This window comes from Pseudorasbora parva, chromosome 16 (assembly GCF_024679245.1).
Source record: "Pseudorasbora parva isolate DD20220531a chromosome 16, ASM2467924v1, whole genome shotgun sequence".
NCBI lineage: Eukaryota > Metazoa > Chordata > Actinopteri > Cypriniformes > Gobionidae > Pseudorasbora > Pseudorasbora parva.
Genome location: NC_090187.1, coordinates 21208083 through 21228979, shown reverse-complemented (window position 1 = coordinate 21228979; position 20897 = coordinate 21208083). Strand labels below are relative to the sequence as shown.

The 20897-nt window shown below is 37.5% G+C and overlaps 1 protein-coding gene across 1 annotated transcript in view; it reads right to left on the bottom strand.

The window, feature by feature from the left end:
- Positions 1-20897, bottom strand: part of myo7aa (myosin VIIAa) — a 65858-nt gene that overhangs the window by 21662 nt on the left and 23299 nt on the right. Inside the window, exons 6-24 of the mRNA XM_067419940.1 lie at positions 19984-20168; positions 18659-18780; positions 18416-18558; positions 16017-16130; positions 15748-15901; positions 15554-15630; positions 14697-14816; positions 14477-14619; positions 12926-13136; positions 12703-12838; positions 11938-12044; positions 8873-9010; positions 8208-8366; positions 7011-7103; positions 6376-6470; positions 2953-3037; positions 2650-2868; positions 2245-2562; positions 1755-1958 (exon numbers count right to left, since the gene is read on the bottom strand). Coding sequence (XP_067276041.1) covers positions 1755-1958; positions 2245-2562; positions 2650-2868; positions 2953-3037; positions 6376-6470; positions 7011-7103; positions 8208-8366; positions 8873-9010; positions 11938-12044; positions 12703-12838; positions 12926-13136; positions 14477-14619; positions 14697-14816; positions 15554-15630; positions 15748-15901; positions 16017-16130; positions 18416-18558; positions 18659-18780; positions 19984-20168 — 2823 coding nt within the window. The remainder of the gene's footprint in view (positions 1-1754; positions 1959-2244; positions 2563-2649; positions 2869-2952; positions 3038-6375; positions 6471-7010; positions 7104-8207; positions 8367-8872; positions 9011-11937; positions 12045-12702; positions 12839-12925; positions 13137-14476; positions 14620-14696; positions 14817-15553; positions 15631-15747; positions 15902-16016; positions 16131-18415; positions 18559-18658; positions 18781-19983; positions 20169-20897) is intronic.

Genomic DNA, 20897 nt, shown 5'->3' with positions numbered 1-20897 from the left:
AACTAATTCCTAATCAGTGGTTGATAATTTCAGAAGGGTCCCAGTTTAATAATATAAAATAAGGGTAAATGTATGTGTTTTTAAAAGAATGGGTTTGTTTGGGGAAGAAACACTGGACAAGATTAACAAGCTTAACATCCTATTACAATTATAGCAAAGCATAGTCAATCATTTCTGACCATATTTTTTTCTTGGCTTTTTTGCTACAATAAATGTGTTTAAGAAACACACAGTTATAGCAGACAAAGAAAGACTATCATTACAAAGTCAAGGGCCAAGAGACCAACTGAAGCAAACACTGATCACGATAATGGTGACCAAATATTTTCTATTAAACATCAACACCTAAAGATCTGATAATTCTCAATAAGAGCTTCTGTAGTCGTCTGACAGAAATAAAGTCAGTCTGGTTAGTAATGTGTGAAGCTGGTCATGCTGTTTGTGGAGTTGTTTAATCCTCTGATGAGATTTTCAGAGATTTAATGTCTTCTTTTATCTTCAGTTGATTTCATCTAAAGCTGTGGCTGAAGTCAGTTGTAGTTCTTGTGTTTCTCTGTCCTTCAGTGATTCTTGTTAACAGGTGTTCTCAGTTATCACTTAATTAATCTCTTAATTATCTCATGAACTTCATCAATGCTTCAATTACTCTAACACTCTGTAGTGTGTACACTCCTCAGTGTTCATTTAAAACTGAAGATTTTTCTGTGGGGTTAAAAGGGTTAAAGGGGTTAGATGAAAAAAACCCACAGTGGGAACTGTAAATTAACAGTAAGAAACTGTAAATTAATTTACGGAAAAGTTCTGTAAAAAAACGGCACTTTACTGGAACCAGAGCTGCCAGTAGATTACCGTTAAATCAAGGGAAAACAGTAATATACTGTAAAACGTAACAGTCAGATTTACCAGATGAATCAAGATATTTGCACTGAAATATTAGTGAAAGTTAATAGAAAAAAGTTGTGCAAAGTCAGTAACTGATAAGGAGAGTAAATATTAAAATGACCTGTGTTTGTGTGTTGTTGCACAAGATGATATAGAAGAGATCTTTTAGTTGAATTCATTAGTTTTGTGGGTTACCGTTGTGCTGAAGAGTTGAGCCTGTGCTTCAGTCCAGGATGAGCAGAGAAACATTGATGATATGCTGCCTGATGCTTTATTTAACGGCAGTGACTGTGCTGATGCAGTTATGAGCCGTTTGTTGAGTAATTTATCACGTACGTGTGTGCTATTGCTCACAATGAACCGCAAAAAGTGAAGTTAAAGTCATGTTTCTAAATGATTTCACTACTACACCGTACACATGTGAAAGGACTCAAATGAAGTTTTACGATACAAACACCTATAAATACTAGTTTTAAAATGAGAACTGTTTGAAGCAATCAGTTTTCCAAATGAAAAGTTACCTTTCATGGTATTATTACGGTAAAATACTGTAAAAATGAGAGCTGTATATAAACAGTAGAGGGCTGTAAAATAACAGTACATTGCTGGCAACCACAGCTGCCAGTAGATTACCGTTATTTTGGCTACAGTCTGGAGCCCTGCACTTAGATAAACACGGAAACGACTGAACGCAGCTGCGGGTACCAAATATACTCGGACTCGGTACTACAGAAATGCTGGTATCACATTTTTTACATTTCAATACCAACTTGGTACCAATAATTTCAGTACCAAGTTTTTATATATAGTATGTATATAAATATTGAATAGATGATAGACAGTTTGTGTGTCATAAGTCAAAGGTCACATACCAGCTGATCTCCTTCGTCTTCATGAAACAGTAATGGCTGTTTGAGTGGTCGTCGCACGTAAGTGTGAGTGGTCGTGCCCTGGAAATATGTGGCGGAGTATTTGGCAAATTTGTACTCCGACAAGTCTTCCACATCATCCTCTGGGAGAGGGAGAGATTCATCCAGGTCTTCCTCCTCAAGCTCTCTGTGCGTTCGCTCCAGGTCCTGAGGAAAACAGAATTAAACACTGGAGCTTAGTAAATCAACTCATTAATGAGGTGAGGGATCAGTTAATCATCTCGTTAATTAGTTCAGCTTGTGTCTCTGGAAACAAACGGTGTGTTTCGGCTGTGGCTGTATTTAACCAATTTTGATGGCAGTGTTTCTAGTCGAACAAAATAACTAGCTGGCATGCACTGCTTTAAGTTAGATGCAGATCCATCGGCACAGTGCCACATGAAGCTGAACACACCTAGTTTAGATTGTGAAAGCGAAAGATCCACATCATTACCTCAAACCCAGCAGGCGCTTGACCCTCCTGACCAGGAAACGAGTTTGTAGTTCCCAAAAAGCCAAACATCTTGTCCACCATATCAGAATCATTGACCGGCTCATGTCGTGCTTTCTCCATTTGGTCCAACATTTCCTTTTTCCTTCGCGCCTCCTCTCGTTCCTTCTTCTCGCGCTCGGCATCCTCTCGCGCCAGCAGTGCCAATCTTTCCTGGTGCTTCTTTTCAGCCTCTTCTTTGGCCTTCCTCGCACTCATCTGGTTCCTAAATTTCTGCTCCTCAGCCAATCGCATCTTCTCTGCTTCTAATCGCCGCCGGTACTGAGATGGATGAAAAAACAGAGTGATGCGTTTTCTCTGTCATAAAATCATATATCGTAATCTACAAATAAATCTGGTCAAACTCACCTCTCCTTTGAGTCTTTTGTAGAGTCGTCGTGCGATCATTCCCCTCGTATATGCCTGGATGGTTATGACGGCCCAAAGACGGTGTCGAAATGCCCGGCGCACCAGATATCCTCTGCAGCGGCCCTCGAAAAGGGTAATTCTCTGTCGTGTAATATGGTACGTCTGGTAGAGTTTGCGAGATCGATACAACGCCTGCAGACGTGAGAAACCCCCACGCATCTAAGAGACAGGAAATGAGTGTTAAGATACTGGAGGGCAACCATTGCACATAGTTGTCAGTATATGAGAATGTTTGAGACCAACCGCTCCGTAGTTCTTCCGGCAGTAATAACCCCTCCATGTTTTCTGGATCAATAAGGCTGATTTCTTCAACTTCAAGAAGCAGGATCTGTGATGACAATGTTTTATATTCAGTTTGTTGCACATTTCAGCACAAAAATGTGCCTTAATCTCAACCCACCTGCAATACAGTTTAAACTAGAAGTTTAAGATGAAAAAATGACATTTCAGCAATCATAAATATTTGTACAGATTTTTTATACATAAGGGTCGAAATCATTGTCCAAAAGCCATTGATTGCCAAGTCAAAACTGGCTACATTTAGGGCCCTATCATAACACATCTCTTTACTATGGCATAGACATAGAACATTATCAATTTATATTATTCAAATCAGTTGAATTGTTGTTTTAGGCTACATTAACTAGGTAGGCTGGAACCGGGAACACATCCCATAATACCTGATGTACTCATTACATCATAAGAAGAATGGCATCTACACTAATAATATCTCTCTATGTTTAACCTGAGGTTTACTGCAGTCGGCCGGATTCGGGCCGTATCCAGATCAGATAGTAGACCTGCACCTGGATATGACCAACACATCCCTGAAGTGTCTGCAGAGACTGTGTCAATTAATCTCCCCCTGTAAATGCTGTATCGACACGGCATCCTCAGTAAACCTGTTTCCAGCGAGATGTCTCCGAACTTTATAATAATCTTACAAATATCTTTCGATCTAATATGACTTCTGACCTGTAATGTTGCCAGAATTATAATCATAAACTGTTTGTTTGTTGGCCAGGGGAGAACTGGCACCCCGTCTGAACCTGGGTTCTCCCAAGGTTTTTTCCTCCATTCTGGCACTGAAGGAGTTTTGGTTCCTTGCCACCGTTGCCTTAGGCTTTTGGCTTGCTCACTTGGGGACGCTAAATTTTTAACTATATTACCGATTTGTCCGTATTGACACTATATGATAACTGAACTGAGCTGAATGACATCAATGTTTTCTCCAAAGCGGCTGTACAGCCAAATCAAATTATGCTGCATTATTTTCCTGTTTAACACTGTGAAGCTGCTTTGAAACAATTGGCATTGTAAAAAGCTCTATATTAAAAAAAAGCTGATTTGCATTGTTGGCACGTTGCTATTTTGAGGCAACTGAACAAAAATCTGTTCTAAAGTATTACTATTTTTTGTGTTATATAAAGGGTGCACTAGTAATATGCAGCTGTATGCAGAAGCACAATGTGGTGTACACTCTGCTTATTACACACACAGGGACACAAACATTTTTAAAGCTACACTGTGTGACATTTTCCCCCATCTAGCGGTGTAAAGGTATGACAATCAAGTTAATATTAGTTTCTGTTCCTCTCAATTCCGATTTCGTTTTAACTCCTACGGTGGCCGATTTAGTCCAAGATGGCTTTCAGTTCGACCTCGTCAATGAGTGCCATCGAGTGTTAAAACACAAAAAACGAAGCTTGAATTTATGGGTATGTCCCTCTTTGGGACAATTATTCACGGAGTGGCAAGGGGGTGTGATGAGAACTATGAGGGGTGGCAACACTGAAGCAAGCATCCTTGCATGGTTCTTGTTTATTCAAGTAATAATATACATATTCAGTGTATGGGTACAGTGTACAGGGGCACACATTTTTAATGGTCTATAAAGTTTAAAGACTGTTGTGATACATTTTGCCTGAACCTGATAGCTTGACTGGAAACTTAAAGTAAGTACAAGTTCATATCAATATTAATTTACAAAGCATGACAAACAATACAGATTATATATGAATATAAGCCTCAGTGCATCAAGTACTGGTTTATTTAATCGCCAAAGATAGCAAATACACATAAACCACTAGTTGTAGTGCATCTAGATTAAGATGTGGTGCATTCTATCACCAACAAATATTTTCAAAAAAGAAATTATTTATTTTTACAGGTTTTAGTGCAACAAGAGCAACAAAATGCCCATCAAAAGTCATCAAATATCTTGTCTCACCATTATCTAATAACAATAGCACTGATTGTAGCAATAATATATGTTTTACAAGGTAAACATATATTGACATATGGTCCTTTAAATCATAACGTATAGGTTATAAAAATAAGGTTTTGACTATTTTATGTTCATGTAAAAAATGTTTTGAAAAGGCACACTGAACACAACATACCATGACACACAGGGTGCTGGTGTCAAGCTCTCTCTCTCTTCTCTTTTAATGTGCTCTCTTCTTCCCTTAGCCCTATCTCTTTCACCTCTTCACTCACTTCATGCTGTATTTCTTCTGTCTCATCACCTCTATCTAGCTCTTTGTCATCCATTTCTATATTTCTTTCTTCCACCACTCCATCTTCTCCTCTGCTGCCTTTCACAACTTCATTTGTGCATTTACATTTTTCTGTCATATCTGCACCTTCCACTCCCACTTTTGGTTAAAAAAAACAAAACAAAAACAATGGATGTCATGTCAGCCTTTCGTTTCATAGTATCCCGCAAGACATAACAATACGTATAACGTTCTAGCTTTCTAAATGTACACTGCACTAAATAGTTTTAAAATGTTTAAATAGTTAGTAAAACATTACGCCTGTTTCACACATAGCCTACTCCCGTCTGCAGTCTGTATGCGATGCTTTCACATATGCTGCTTTTGTATTGCGTAACTGATCCGTTGTTGTATACCACAAACACAGCATTTATTCATTATTTTAGTTCAAATCCAAACGTTGAGACAGATTAGACTTTAAATTATATGCATCTGTGGTAAAATAACTGGATTTTCACTTCAATACATGTTTATTTTAATGCGAACAATGCTCTGTCCCAATGTGTGAAACAGCCGATAGAGTCATCTATTCGTGATCACAGTAGTTGCGTTGCGGATCACTAAACGGTTCATAAGAGTCATTTTGTTTAAACTATTACACAATAATAGAAAGACGTGTTTTATTGCTATTATCTCATCACATTGAAGCGCCGCGTAAAAAACAATTTATATTTTATACACTACTGGGGTGGCAGACGGGGTGGCAGACAGTGGCAATGGTCTTTCTTAGGGTGGCGGTTGCCACCACCATGCCACCCCGGTAGGTCTGAGACTCTCAGATCGGTAGACCCTGTTTAACACCAATGTATATTCTACCAATGGTGAAACTGTGCTAGATGACCAGTACTGAGCATGTGTGCAGAAATGTATGACAAGAATTTTTATTTAAAGGCATATGTTTTTTCACATTTTATAGCAATCAAGGCAGCAGGAATTCATCAAATCATGATCAGATGAAGTTTCTGTGGTGGGTTTGTGCTGTTATCTGATTTGCATAAGTCAATCAAACACAGAGCAGAAATGCAAATAAACAGTGGGCGTAATTCATTTGCAGCATATTCCCCCAGAGTTCATGCAACACAAACTTAACATCAGCATTCATCCGTACCTGTCCTTGAATCCTCTGACAACTTTCTGAATGAGAATGACCTTATCAGTTATGGCCTTGTCTCTCTCGATTTCCAGCAGCATGTCATGGTGGTCCTGACAAAAGTAGAGAAGTGTTTAAAGGACAAAATAACTATAAACTTGATATAAACTTGATAAACCTGACCATTGATCATTAGATCATTTAATAAGCCTTGTATTGTATCTGCCTGGTGTCGTTACTTCCTGTCAACGTGTATTGACACTGCCCTCTCTTCCTTCCTGCTGAGTGGGATTTCCTGTTTTAGAGAACTGGAAGGTGTGATAAAACCTAATCCCTGGAAAACTCGTGTTGGCAGTTTAGTAATGGACAAGCTAGTTCCTGACCTTTGACCTCTGGCTGAGGGCAGCGTTTCCGGCAGCAGAAAAACACACCCGCTCAATATTGTTTAAGTTTAACACAACTGCATAAAACCCCCTGACATGCTTTTTAACATCAAAAAACGAAATGAGCTTATTAAGTACATAATCATATTTTTATCCATTATGTAAATATTGGCTTCTGTTATTGATTACGAAGAATATTACATAAATGGGCTCCTATTGTTATAAATAGTTGGTAGTGCTATAAGATGATATTAGCTCTGCTTTTAGTACCTTCAGGAATATCTTTGTTTTTCCCATTTGCCAATCATCATCACGGCCCAATACAGCTTCAGCGATACGCTGACAGGTTCCTCTGAGGTCCTCCTAAAAGGAAAAAAATTAGTCAAGACTACAAAAATAGTCAAGAAAGCATAATAATATGAAGGTAGATGACAAACTGTTGTGGTGAACACCAAGAAAAATGTATATGTTTAACATATATATACGTGTATATGTTTTTTAATATATATATATATGTATCTGGGCAAAACACCTTAGTATTGAAAAAAGGTATGCTCATTATTAGTTAATTAAAGTTGCACTATGCAGCTTTCCGTCCACTGGAGGGCGCCTATTCAAAACAAATGCGTAGTTTGATGACGCAAAGTGTTGAGCGCAGCATCTTGGGAGATGTGGTCTTCTCATCACAGCCGGTGGAAAATAGGACTCGGGCAGAAATCACGTTCATGCATGCGGTTATTAACGTTGCTGTAGTCTAAAGCAGAGCAGGACCGAGTGTTCTGGACCTGAGCAAAGCTGCTGGAGCGATTGTTAAACAAATTCCTGCCTCGCGAATACCGGGACTTTTATTATGACGGGACGGGACACATTCGCCGGGCGCCTGCACAGATCCGCTCTTCCGGTTATGATTTTGAGGTAATGTAGCTCTGTTTATCATATTAGATACATTTAAGTGTGTTTAAAACGATGTTAAAACTTTACTCCGTGCGTTCACTTGTTCACACTGCTAAGAGTAAAGTGCTCCTGCCAAATAAAAGCCGAAACCGAGGGTAACGCAGATATGACGCAATTGACAGGCGATTCAGCAATGCTGAAACGTCCCTGTCCTTAGTTAAAATAGCAATTTTCTCACAATTTACAAATAGTTGGAAACTTCTATATAACACTGGCCTAGTGGTTTTTGGATATTTTACTGCAAAAATACTAGTGCACCTTTAATTTAATTAATAGTAGGATTTAAACTTAAAAAGAAAGTGTAAAACTGTATGTTTTTACTTTTTGTTGTGGCCTTTCATATTTACAAGATAAATAATTGTATGACCTTTTTGTTTGAGATGCACAATTTCCATTAACCAAACACAAGGCATTTATTATAACAAAAATTTATATTAAGGACACTACAATGACACTGCATTTTCCTTGTACAAGCCAGAGAATTTCTTGAAAACAGCGAATTCATTAACTTACCTGTTTGTAAGCAGGTTTCACTCCAGGCATTAAAACACGGTATCGGTCCACAAACTCGACGAAAGTGTAGCGGATGGGGTATCCGGCCCGGCGAATCCGGATGGTTTCCATCATTCCTGAATACCGTAGCTGCCTCACACACAGCTCAAGATCAAAGAGCTGGAGAAAGATGGAGAAATTATTACATAAAAATAACTAGCATAATAAATAACATTATAACACTAAAAATATCACTAAATGTACATTCTTAAATCTGGTAATACAAGAAACTTAGTTTAACTTGTTGAAGAAAATGAATATACTGTAATGTAACCATACAGTTAAACTCTGTAAAATAAGACAAAATCAAATCAATGAGCAATACATAAATAAGCATTTATTAATCTTAATGTTAATTTTTACATTAACTAATACATTTTTTAAAACAAAAGTTGTAGCTGTTAATGCACTGTGAACTCACATGAACAAACAATGAACAATTGCATTTTTTTATTAACTAATATTAACAAAAGATAGCAAATGTAAACATACATTGCTCATAGTTAGTTAATGTTACATATTGCATTAACTAATGGTAACAAATTAAACCTTATTGTAGGTGTTAGTTATGGTTTACCATTCTAGCTAATAATGGTTTATATAATGGTTATGCTGGTTTAACTCACCATGGGTTTCTTGTACTCATTGGGTTTGATGCAGCGGACGAAGAACGGCTGACACACACTCAACGTCCGCATCAACAGCTCCAGAGAGCGCTTGAATTGACTGCTCAGTGTCGGGGAACGTTTTCTGGTCTCCGCCCCCTGTGCATCAGGAAACACACACACACAGAAGAACATGGGATGTACTTTAAAAAGAAGGCCAGGAAGAGTGATGAGCAGAGGTCAGGAGGAGTGTTTTTAGGGTGAACCTGTAAAGAGACGACTGGGTTCTTTTTAGCTTTTGTTTTTTTCTGTTTAGAGCTCTTTCATTCTTAAACGGGAAGCGGTCTCACCTCAGGAACTGTGTTGGATAGACAGACTTTTTTTCTAGACTGATGCAGGTCATATTATTTCTGTCTACTTAGGAGAACAAAAAAGGTGGAAAGGGTTAAAGTTCAAACTGGGTTGTGCCAGGAAAAAAAAGTGAATGACATTTAATGCTCATAAATAGCTAGAGTTGTGTTTGTCCATGCCAACCTGCTCCCATGATGCTGGGTTATTGTGGGTGGTTGCCAGGAAGCTGCTATGCGATTATCAAAGTGTTCTGATGATTGCTATGCAGTTGTTAAGAAAAGACTGACGCTGCATCCGAATACCCTATTTCCACATTATATAGTAGGTTAAAAACAGTATGTGAGCCAAGTAGTATGTCCGAATTCATAGTATTCATAAAAAAGTATGTGAAAAGTACCCGGATACAAAGTTCGAACACAAAGTATCTCTATACACTGATCATTCATAACATTATGAGGTGAAGTGAATAACACTGATTTTCTCTTCATTACGCCACCTGTTAGTGGGTGAGATATGTTAGGCAGCAAATGAACATCTGTCCTCAAAGTTGATTTGTTAGGAACAGGAAAAACGGACAAGTGTGAGAATTTGAGCCAGTTTGACAACGGCTAAATAGTGATGGCTAGACAACTGGGTCGGAGCTTCTCCAAAACTGCAGCTCTTGTGGGGTGTTCCCGTTGTGTAGTGGCCAGGATCTATCAACAGTGGTCCAAGGAAGGAACAGTGGTGATCCGGCAACAGGGTCATGGGCGACCAAGGCTCATTGATGCACGTTGGGAGCGAAAGCTGGTCTGTGTGGTCCGATCAAACAGAAGAGCTACTGTAGCTCAAAACTGCTCAAGTTAATGCTGGTTCTGAAAGAAAGGTGTCAGAATACACAGTGCAGCGCAGTTTGCTGAGTATGGGGCTGCATAGCCGCAGATCAGCCAGGGTGCCCATGCTGACCCCTGTCCACTGCTGAAAGTGTTAACAGTGGGCACATGAGCATCAAAACTGAACCACGGAGCAATAGAAGAATGTGGCCTGGTCTGATGAATCATGTTTTCTTTTGCGAAAGAAAACATGTGGATGGCCGGGTATGTGTGCATTCCTTACCTGGGGAACACATTACACCAGGATGCAATATAGGAAGAAGTCAAGTTGGCAAAGGCAGTGTGATGCTTTGGGCAATGTTCTGCTGGGAACGTACTTTGACACCAACCTAAGCATTGTTGCAGACCATGTACACCCTTTTATGGAAAAAGTATTCCCTGGTGGCTGTGGCCTTTTTCAGCACAATAATGCAAAAAAAATAAGGTTCAGGAATGGTTTGAGGAGCACAACAATGAATTTGAGGTGTTGATTTGGCCTCCAAATTCCCTAGATCTCAACCCAATCGAGCATCTGTGGGATGTGCTATGATGTGCTGTGGGAACAAGTCTGATCCATGGAGGCCTCACCATGCAACTTACAGAACTTACAGGATCTCCTTTTAACATCTTGGCGCCAGATACCACAGCACACCTTCAAGGGTCTAGTGGAGTCCACCTCTCGACGGGTCAGGGCTGTTTGGCAGCAAAAGGGGGACCGACACAATATTAAGATGGTGGTCATAATAGTATGCCTGATCAGTGTGTTTTCCTTCACCATGTCCCATTAGTAATAATATTTCACAACATTACAGTTTTATTGTATTTTTGATCAAATAAAGGCAGCCTTAGTGAGCAGAAAAGACTTCTTTTAAAAACAATAGGCATATGTCTGATTGTCTAAATAGCACACTAATATGAGGGCGTCTTTTTTCACCTTCATTTATTTGTAACCAATTTAACTGAAAAGCGCTAGTAATTCTCATTCACATCGTGTTATATTAGCAAAAATACTAAAAGCAGGTGCAGTGTATCTACTGTTAACAGCAGAAACTATGGATTAGTTACTGTAAACTACTAGTCCTTGACCACGTATTTACCTTATGGAGTGAAACTGCTTTGCCAAGACTGCCACCATACACATAACCACACAAAAACTGGCACCACATTTCAGAACACAGAAAGAAAGAGGGAAGCATGTATGGGAACTAGTCCATCCAAACTTGATATTAAAATAGTTTTTTAAAGGAACTGTATGAAAGAAATGTATTTTAATTAATCATAAATTGGCCCTGATATGTCACTGGACGTTAATAAATCATCTTAATTTCAAATACTTATATCACTGACAACAGTAGTCCGGTCAGGATATTGTCATTTAAAAGTTTTTGTTGCAGCCCTCAACTGATGTTGACATGTCGTGTTTTGGCCTGAAGCTCTGCCCTCCAACTATCTACCAATCACAAAGTCAGTAGTGTTTTGACATCCGGCTTGCCAGATCTGCTCTAGTTACCACAGCTGCAGCTACAAACGTTCCTGCTGGATCCTGCAGCCTATCTGGCAACATCGAGGGATACACCGCTTTACAGTCATTTGAAAGTAATTGCAGTACCAGTTTTGGCCACAATCTTACATACACTTCCTTTAATATTCAAAGGCGTTTTACTTTTTTTTTTTTTAAAGTACTATGGTAATAGCATGTTTCTAAGATAATACTGCAGTATTTTTAACTACCATAGATGGAATACATTTATTGTTATAGCAAACATACAATATCAAATTATCATGGTATTACCATCTGATACCATCACTGTCTCGTTGTGAGTGTTGTAATAATCAAGTATAGACTATACTATAGTAAAGACCAAAATGAGATGGAGACGTTACCATAGCAACATCCGCCTGAAAGATCTGCTTGATGAATTTGTTTTTGGAGGAGTGCACAAGCTGAATGATGTCACCGTGCAGGGTGTCTCGATTCTTCTCCAGAAAGCCTGCACAGACACAAAAAAACATTTATTATCATGGACATAACTATTAACTACTGTACATCAGTGTTTGGATGCTCTGGGTGGTTTATAGGGTGTTTCTAGGAGTGTTTTTAAATGGCTTAAGTCTATACAGTACTGAAGAATGCAATGTTTTATTTTCCATTTTTAAGTCCCATCATTTAGAAAAGTAATTTAAACTCAAATGTGATGCACATTTGCAAGTCATACATCAATTAAATTTATAAAAAGCAGTCAAAGTTTATTATAAACCATTTGCATCTTTTTGATTTTTTTTAAACATATTTTAAAAATGCATTTTAAAACTATTACGTTTATTCTAATAAATAGTAAGAACAGGGTTGAAATATGACTAGCTGTGGAACAATTAATATTTATTTAGTTACAATATATGAGATTGAAACAGTGGATTGATTGATGATCAAAAATTAATATAAACCTGGTTATGGTGTATTTAAAGCATATTCAGTTTATTAGTACTATAAGGATTTTTTTATTTGTTTAATACCATCAATATGCATCACATTTAGTTTAATAATTATTATTTGTATTTTTTATTACATCTACATTATTATCTAGATTTTTGAAAGTAGATTGAATTTGAATGCATTTGAATTTCATGTATTATATGAAGGATACCTACCTCTGGTCTCATAGTAGACCACACCAGCAAAGTGCTGGATGCCAAACTGTGTTTCATAAGTGTTTTTAGGTGGAATGTAGTTGGTATTGAGTTTGTGTTGAGAGTTGAGTTTGTTCAGCATGGTGGTGTCTGTACCCTGCAAAATGACAAAGCATCATGATGTTCAGAATGAGCACAGGATAGAGTATGTGAACGTACAGTACAAATCTGCAATCTCTCTCACCTTGGGGAACTTGCTCTCCTCGTCAATGAGAGAGATGATATTCATGGGCTTTATGGCGATCATGTCCAAGGCGTCCTGGTTGTCAGTGAACTCAATGTGCTGCCAGTTTATGTTCTCAAGGTTATATTCTTCCTGCTCCAGCTTGAAAACATGACGGACGAAGAATTGCTGCAGGTTTTCATTGGCGAAGTTGATACACAACTGCTCAAAGCTGGAGGAAAGATACAGCTTCATGAGTGCCACAAATCACACTAATCAAATACATGCATTACGAAGATACTCTATGTACTATTTCAGATGTCTAAACATTTCAGCTGGATTAAATATATTAATGATTAAATATAATGATTATTAATTTATAACATTTCATTTGAAATAATATATTAATTAGTATTACATGCATTATTATTTTTAAAATATTGTAAAATGTATAAAGTATTATTAAAGCAAATACATTTTTAAAATATGAATTAATATATGACTCATAAAATATATCAATCTACTAAGTGATTTAATTAAACATTTCATATATTAATGATTAATTGTTACTTATCATTAGTATTAATTTAATATGTTTAATAATGATTAATAAATTGATTACAATTAAATGTATTAATTTATTGATTTTAAATATATTTTATTATTAAATATAAAATAATTAGGCTTGTCGCATCAGAAATAAAAGTTTATATAAAATGTTTACATAATATATGTGTACTATGTGCAATTATTATATATCTTTGAATACACACATATACATGTATATAGTTAAGAAATATTTATATGTATATACTGTATATCATTTATATTATATATAAATATAAATATTTTATATAATTTAAAATTCATATACATGCTTATGTGTGTATCCTAAATACATAATATATTTACACAGTACACTTTTATTTTGGATGCAATTAATTGTGATTCATCATTTGAAAATATAAAAGAATTACGTATTATTTATCATTCATTTAAATTCAAACATTTAAAAATTAGTTGAAAAAATATCCCCCAGTTTCACAAACAAGGCTAAACATGCTTATCTGAGCTCTTTTAACTGAAAGCAAATCGTAAAATATGTCAGTGGCATTTATTTGTCTCAAGATGCACACAAAGACGTTTTTTTTTTCTGAATGTAATGGCTTAATCTTAGATCTGTCTGAGAAACCGGGCCTATTTTTAATAACATTGAATATATTAATTATTTTTTAAATATAATAATTTCACAGCCAGTCAAGCAAACATTCTCTGAAAAGAGAACTTGCTTTAGAGCAGGAGCTTCAGAAGTATTTAAATTTTGACTTTTTTTCTTTTTGCAATCATATGAACTGATGAACTGTGAACAATTAGATCAGGAAAATGCCTTAAGGTTTATTTTGATTACAATTTCACTAAAAGTAGTTGTAAATCTGTCATGAACCATCATATGCATGAGAATTGAGAAAGTACTCAATTTGCAAACAATTATTTTAATGTTTAAAAGGCGAACTATAACTGGGTGTTTTCAGGATTTTTGCCGTATATAATTGTGAGTATGATATTTTCTACCTGTTAACTGTGAAGTTCTCAAAGCCGAATATGTCGAGCAGGCCTATGGATCTCCGCACCACTTTGAGCTCGAGGGATGGAGGCTTATAAATGGCTGCATTGATTTTCTCAACAATCCACACAAACAAACGTCCATATATACCCTATAAGACACACAGCTAGTTAGATGCCATTACCAAACTGGATTACGTGTGTAGATAAAAGTGTGAGATGCTTTTACCTTAACAAAGGCATCTCGCACATCTAGAGCCTGCTCAATACTGAGAGGAGTGGACACTGTCTCTCCACGGGTTATTATGGTTCGGCTGGTCAAGCAATTCATCAGGTCCTTCAAGTCCACCTATGAAAACAATAAAACAGAAAGTTCAACTGTCAAAGTTATTTTTCCTTATACAGCATATTATTATAAATAACTGAGAAATGTATGAACTTATGCATATATATTTTTTGTGGAAAAATTTATATTCATGCCCTGATGGAGTTTTGGTTCATTGCCACTGTCGCCTTTGACTTGGCTTTCTCAGTTGGGGACACTAAAATTATTATCTAAGTTATTCAACTAAATATACAAATAAAATTAATTAATTAGGTCTTATTTAATTCTATAAACTATAATAACTGATCTGCCAACATTGTCGCTATATGATAAATTAAAATACGCTGATAACATCACTGTTTTCTCCAGAACGACTGTAGACTGTAGTCAAATCAAAATTTGTTGCAATATTGTCCTGTTTAATACTGTGAAGCTGCTTTGAAACAATAGTCATTGTAAAAGCTCTATATAAATAAAGTTGATTGATTGATGAGAATATTTTTAGGAAGTACTTTTTTGACCCTGTAGAAATCTAAAATGTCTCAGTACTTTTCATGTTAGTCACCAGAGGGCGCACAAACACCTTAATGATCTTGCACATTCTTGTACATGAACAGTCAACCGTCAGATACCTCTAAGACATAGGGGTAGTAGATTAATTAATTTAAAAGATTTATTTAGCATGCATTTTATGCTAAAATGCACCTAAATCACCATGACATCAGCCATATCCTTTATGACTTTATGATTTAGTGTCATACCTCTAATAAAACAGCAGCAGTGGTGAGATTTGAGCAACGGACAACCTCACAGGCATCCAAATTATCATATGTGCGAGCTGGGGAGGAAGTTTACAACAACATAAGTTGTTAAATGCAGAATTTCAGGCTATTCTGAACTAAAAAAGTAATGGCCAAAATTAGTTTATTACACACATTTGTCCCAGCAAACTCACCCTCATACTTTAGGTTTCCCATGTGCAGAATAGCGGCTAGCAGCTTAGAAATCTCCCAGTTCTCCTTGTCCGTGAACATGAGGACCTTCATGGCTGAACGGATGTTTGAGTATTCCTTCTGATCATCACGACCGTCACAAACAGTGCAGTTTCCCTAAGTTTAGACAGATCGAGGTTATATTAACTGTATATCTTAAGTACATTGTCAACTTGTATTCTATACAGCAAGAACATTAAAGCCTTAAAGAGCATTGAAGATCATCACTCACAATAGTAAGGTAGGTGTAGTCTGTGGCTTTACCCAAGCCTAGTTTCTTCTTCTGGTCTGGAGTCATTCCCTTCAACATACAGTAGAAAACGTGGTAGTTTCTCTCATCACGGGCCTGAAATAGTGAAAGAAAAGATGATATTTAAAGAAAGTTTTAAAAAAAGGTTACAAAAATGTTGTTTGAACTGATTTTATATAATATAATGATGATTTGAGAAAATGTGGCTGTACAATCATTTTACAATGTGAAGAAAATACTTATTGTGCGCACAAAAATCAAAATAACGACTTTATCCACTGAGTTATTGACGTGAACTCGACGCATGCGCGAGAATATGACAGCTCCACCGGTAAATACATGACCCGGAAGAGGAGGAGCGCCACTATCGCTTGAGTTCACATCAGAGACCTACACGGAAGACAATATCTTGGCGGATAAAGTATTTTGATTTTTTTTGCGCACAAAAACTATTCTCCTCGCTTCGTAAAATTATTGTACAGCCACTGTAGTGAGACTTTGTAACGAAGTCTTTAGTGCCTTTTATGGGTCTTGTGAGTGGGTCAGTGGAAATGTACTGAATGCCAATGGAGGCCTTTTTGAAGCCTTTCTCAGGCTTTCAACAAAATTATCTTCATTTGTGTTCAGAAGATGAACGAAGGTGTTACGGGCGTCCAACGACATGAGGGTGAGTAATTAATGAAATAATTTTCATTTTTGGGTGAACTAACCCTTTAATTGTATTTTGTGTCTGTTAAGAGGCACAAATACACCCTTTACGTTTATGCCCCCATAGCCGCTGTTTTAGCTGAGTGGGGGCTCTCAGCATTAACTGTAATAGCTCCGTGTTGCAAGCACCAATCCGGTTCGTTTTTGTTTTCTATAGACTGTACTCTCAAAGGTATAACGATCAAGATAAACTTAAAAATTCCCCAGAGTTGCCCTTTAACAAGCACGTCTCTATAAGTGCAGACATTATTGTATACCAGCTTCACTGCAGAAATCTGTGAGATTGCGTTTATTGAATTAGTGACAACTTTTAGTGATTATAAAAGGGAGCAGTCTTTGCGCGCTGTCTGGGCAATATAATTATTGTTTATTTTTTATTAATAGGTCTTTAATATATTCCGAATTTGAATAAAACTTTTTGCAGCCACCCACACGCTTTAATACACTGATTCATCCGCATATAAATGTGCATGGCTGCATGTCATTACCCATGGATCACTGAATCTGTGGTAAGTTGTAAGGACGAACTATATCGAGCCCAACCTTTAGTTTAAACTGATAATCGTTTGTTCAACTCGCGTTTTCCTCTATTAACTGGTCATGCAGCAGCTCTTCTGCCACTCAGCCCAGGCGTGAGGGGGCGTGTTCCGGTGGGAAAGTGACATCGAGGCATTCCCATTATTGACAGAAAAGAGAGGGGGAGGGGGAGACATGAGGGAGGATTTTTCAGCCGTGACTTTTTACTGCGCCGAGTCAAAGTACTCTCAGAAGTGCTATTCCGCCATACATTATAGTTCTCCTTGTGTGCTGCTACACGTCCATGTGAAATAAACAGTGTATGTGCATTGTGCAACCGCCAACAGGCACATATTACTAACAAACCCTATAAATAACACAAAAAATACTGCGCTATTGACTTTAGACCAAGCGGCAACCTCCCGAGATCTCTCTTGAAGCCAATACGGAAGTAATGTAAACTGCAATTCATCGACTGGCCACTAGGGGCATGCTCCAGAAGGGGGCAAAATCTCATTGACCCCGATGTTAAAATTCCCAACTTTACAGCAGAAAAAACATGTTTACAGCCTGGTACAAATTGTGGTTTTGGCCTATACAGCTAATTTTGACCTTCATGACAACTGTGAGGGGGGTGAATTTTTTTTATAACTCATTTGTTTACGTTATATAAAGCCTTAAAGTTCTGCATAGTTAAGGGCGTGATTACTTTGCGTGATAGGTGGATAGCCATTTATTCGCCGTCTATAGACATTGCGTCACCTAAGCTCCACCCACATCCTGCCTTTTTGGCCAGTTTCTGTTATCCAGAAATGACACGAGATGACTCGCTCGCAAGATGGCACCGCCCCACTTGCCCCTACTTTAAGCTTCAGAATAGTTTATTGGAATCCTATGGGTGACGTCACGGACATTACGTCCATATTTTTTTACAGTCTATGCTTTAGACCAGGATTTTGTTGATTAATGGCGCAGTCATTTGCAATTTTAACAATGTGGTGCTGGATGTGAAAATGCTAACTGCGTTGGTCTGAAACTAGCAAAAAAAAAAAACATTGCGGCAGTTGTATGATAGGGACCCTTGTGAGCATAAAGTACTTTTTTTTAACACAAAAATAAACTTTTGAGTAGTAATATATTAGCCAAAGAATTCATACCTGTCGACACACTCTGGATTTCTCCAGAAGGTACTGCTCAATCTTTGCTCCCTCTATGGCTCCTCTTTTGTTAAAGTGGATGTCTATGTACTTCCCAAAGCGGCTGGAGTTGTCATTACGGATGGTTTTAGCATTCCCAAAGGCTGTTGGGTAAAGTCATTAAACAAACCAGAATGTAATCCTCTTGTTTCTAACAGAGATGTGGTTTCTCCAAATCCCTCCAGATGGTCCCAGTTCTCTTACCTTCTAAGATAGGATTCGCCTCCAGCACCTGCTGCTCAATCCAGGAGTGCTGTCCACTTATAGCAGCCAAAAACTGTAGAATCAATTTTGTACTTTCTGTTTTCCCTGCTCCAGACTCACCACTGATGGGAAAATATACACAGATAAACATCACTCAACACAAAAATAAAGGTTCCAAACAGGGTTTTTGGAGCGATGTCATTAAACATCTGACTTTTCAGTCTGTGTGTGTATAAAGAACATTTTCAAAATCCAAAAACCCTTTTTCCCAGTATATAAAGAACCTTTTGCGGAATGGAAAGATTAAGTGGATGTTCATCACTTACTAACCTTTAAGTTGTTTTCATTTTTGGGTGGACACTCCCCTTAAAGGAACACAACAAATTTTTGGGACTTTAGCTTATTCACTGTATTCCCGAGAGTTGGACAAGTTCATACATACCATTATCATCTCCGTATGTGCTATAACTAGCTTAGCACAAAGACTGGAGGTAAACAGCCATCTTGCCTACTGCTCAATAAGTGACAAAATAATGGCAACAAATGGCAACATGATGTGTATAGCTACATAGTGTACTAAGACCGACGGAAAATGAAAAGTTGCGATTTTCTAGACCGATATGGCTTGGAACTATACTTAATTTTCAGTCGGTCTTAGTACATGATTTAACTATACAAATCACAACATGTAAATAGGAAAATTTTGCCGTTATTCTGTCACTTACTGAGCAGTAAGCTAGAAGGAGCCATTTACCTCCAGTCTTTGTGCTTAACTAGGTTAGCGGTGGGTGTGTCAAACAGAGTTATGGCATGCACAGAGATGAGAATGGTGTGTATGGAATTATCTAACTCAGGAGGATACAGTGAATAAGTCCCAAAAGTCGCCGTGTTCCTTTAAGGTTGCATTGTGTCTAGTGGTAAACCTTGTACTAGGAAACTGATATGCATTTGCTGCTACCAAAATTAGGAGTAGGTAGTTTTAGATTCGAATTTTAGATTTGGGACTGAAGTAGAGCTGTCAACAGCATTCAAAATAAGATACTGTCCTGTACTTTGAACTAGTAGAAGTGAGATCTCTTGAACTAGTAGAAGTTGGCGTTAGGTTTAAAATAACCAGGGTAATGTGTGGGTCGGGATCAGGATTGGCCTTCAGGTTAGGGATAAAGTAAGGCTTCTAAGGATAGGCTCAAGAAAAGGGTTCAGGTTAACCTTTAGATATCCAGTTCCTAAATAATAGACAGACAGACAGACATACGTCTTTCCATCAAGCTTTAATGGAACACTCACACTAAATGTTGCTAACAGAGTCTTACAGGTTTGCGCACCTTATTATACAACACTGGTCTTTGTTGTTGCGTTGCATATTGAAGTAACAGTTGTCAGCGATGGCAAAGATGTGTGGAGGCATCTCTCCGATTTTCTTGTTGGTGTAGAGGCGAATCTGGTCTGCCGTATAGATGGGCAACAGCTGATATGGGTTTACAGCCACTAAGATGGACCCGGTATAAGTCTATGAAGGACACAGAAATAGAGTTGAAGCAGAGTTCATAGACTTGAGTCAAAATGTTTGTTTTCTTTGTTCTTGAATGGACTAAATGATGTAAAAATGAATAAAACACTTTCTTAGGACGGTAATTCTTGTCATCAAGACATTACGACACTGAAGAATAATAATGCAAGGCAAAAATAAACCACTTGTTTTTCTTTACTTTTACGCAACTATATTAATAGTTTAGAGGATGTAGAGGACATGCAGATATCAACAGTCATGTTACAGCACAAGACAGACAGTCATATTGGTTAAGAGGCACAGCGAGTGAATATGACAATGAGAGGAGAGTGCACAAGCGTCTTGCTTTTTGGAGGGTGCTGTTACAGTGGGATGTATCAGTGTCCTGTTACTGCAGACCTCAGAGCCATGTTGAAATGGAGAATCGTAATGAAAATACACTCACTCAGAGTGAGGCATTGAACAGCAAGCAGCCATGCTTGTGATAATGATGTCTGCGTACTCACCCGACCACCACAGTTAGTCTTCATATAGAGAAAGAGAAGAGAAGAGAATATAACCAGTGCAGATAACTGAGGGGAGTTATTAAAGGGGAGTTATTAAAAACAGGGTAGATTTATTTATTTATTTCATCGAACAGGGGCAACAAATCGCTTTTTGACAGAAATACCATATTATTTATTCCAATTAATATTATTTTTATTTATTTTTACACATTTATTTATTTAG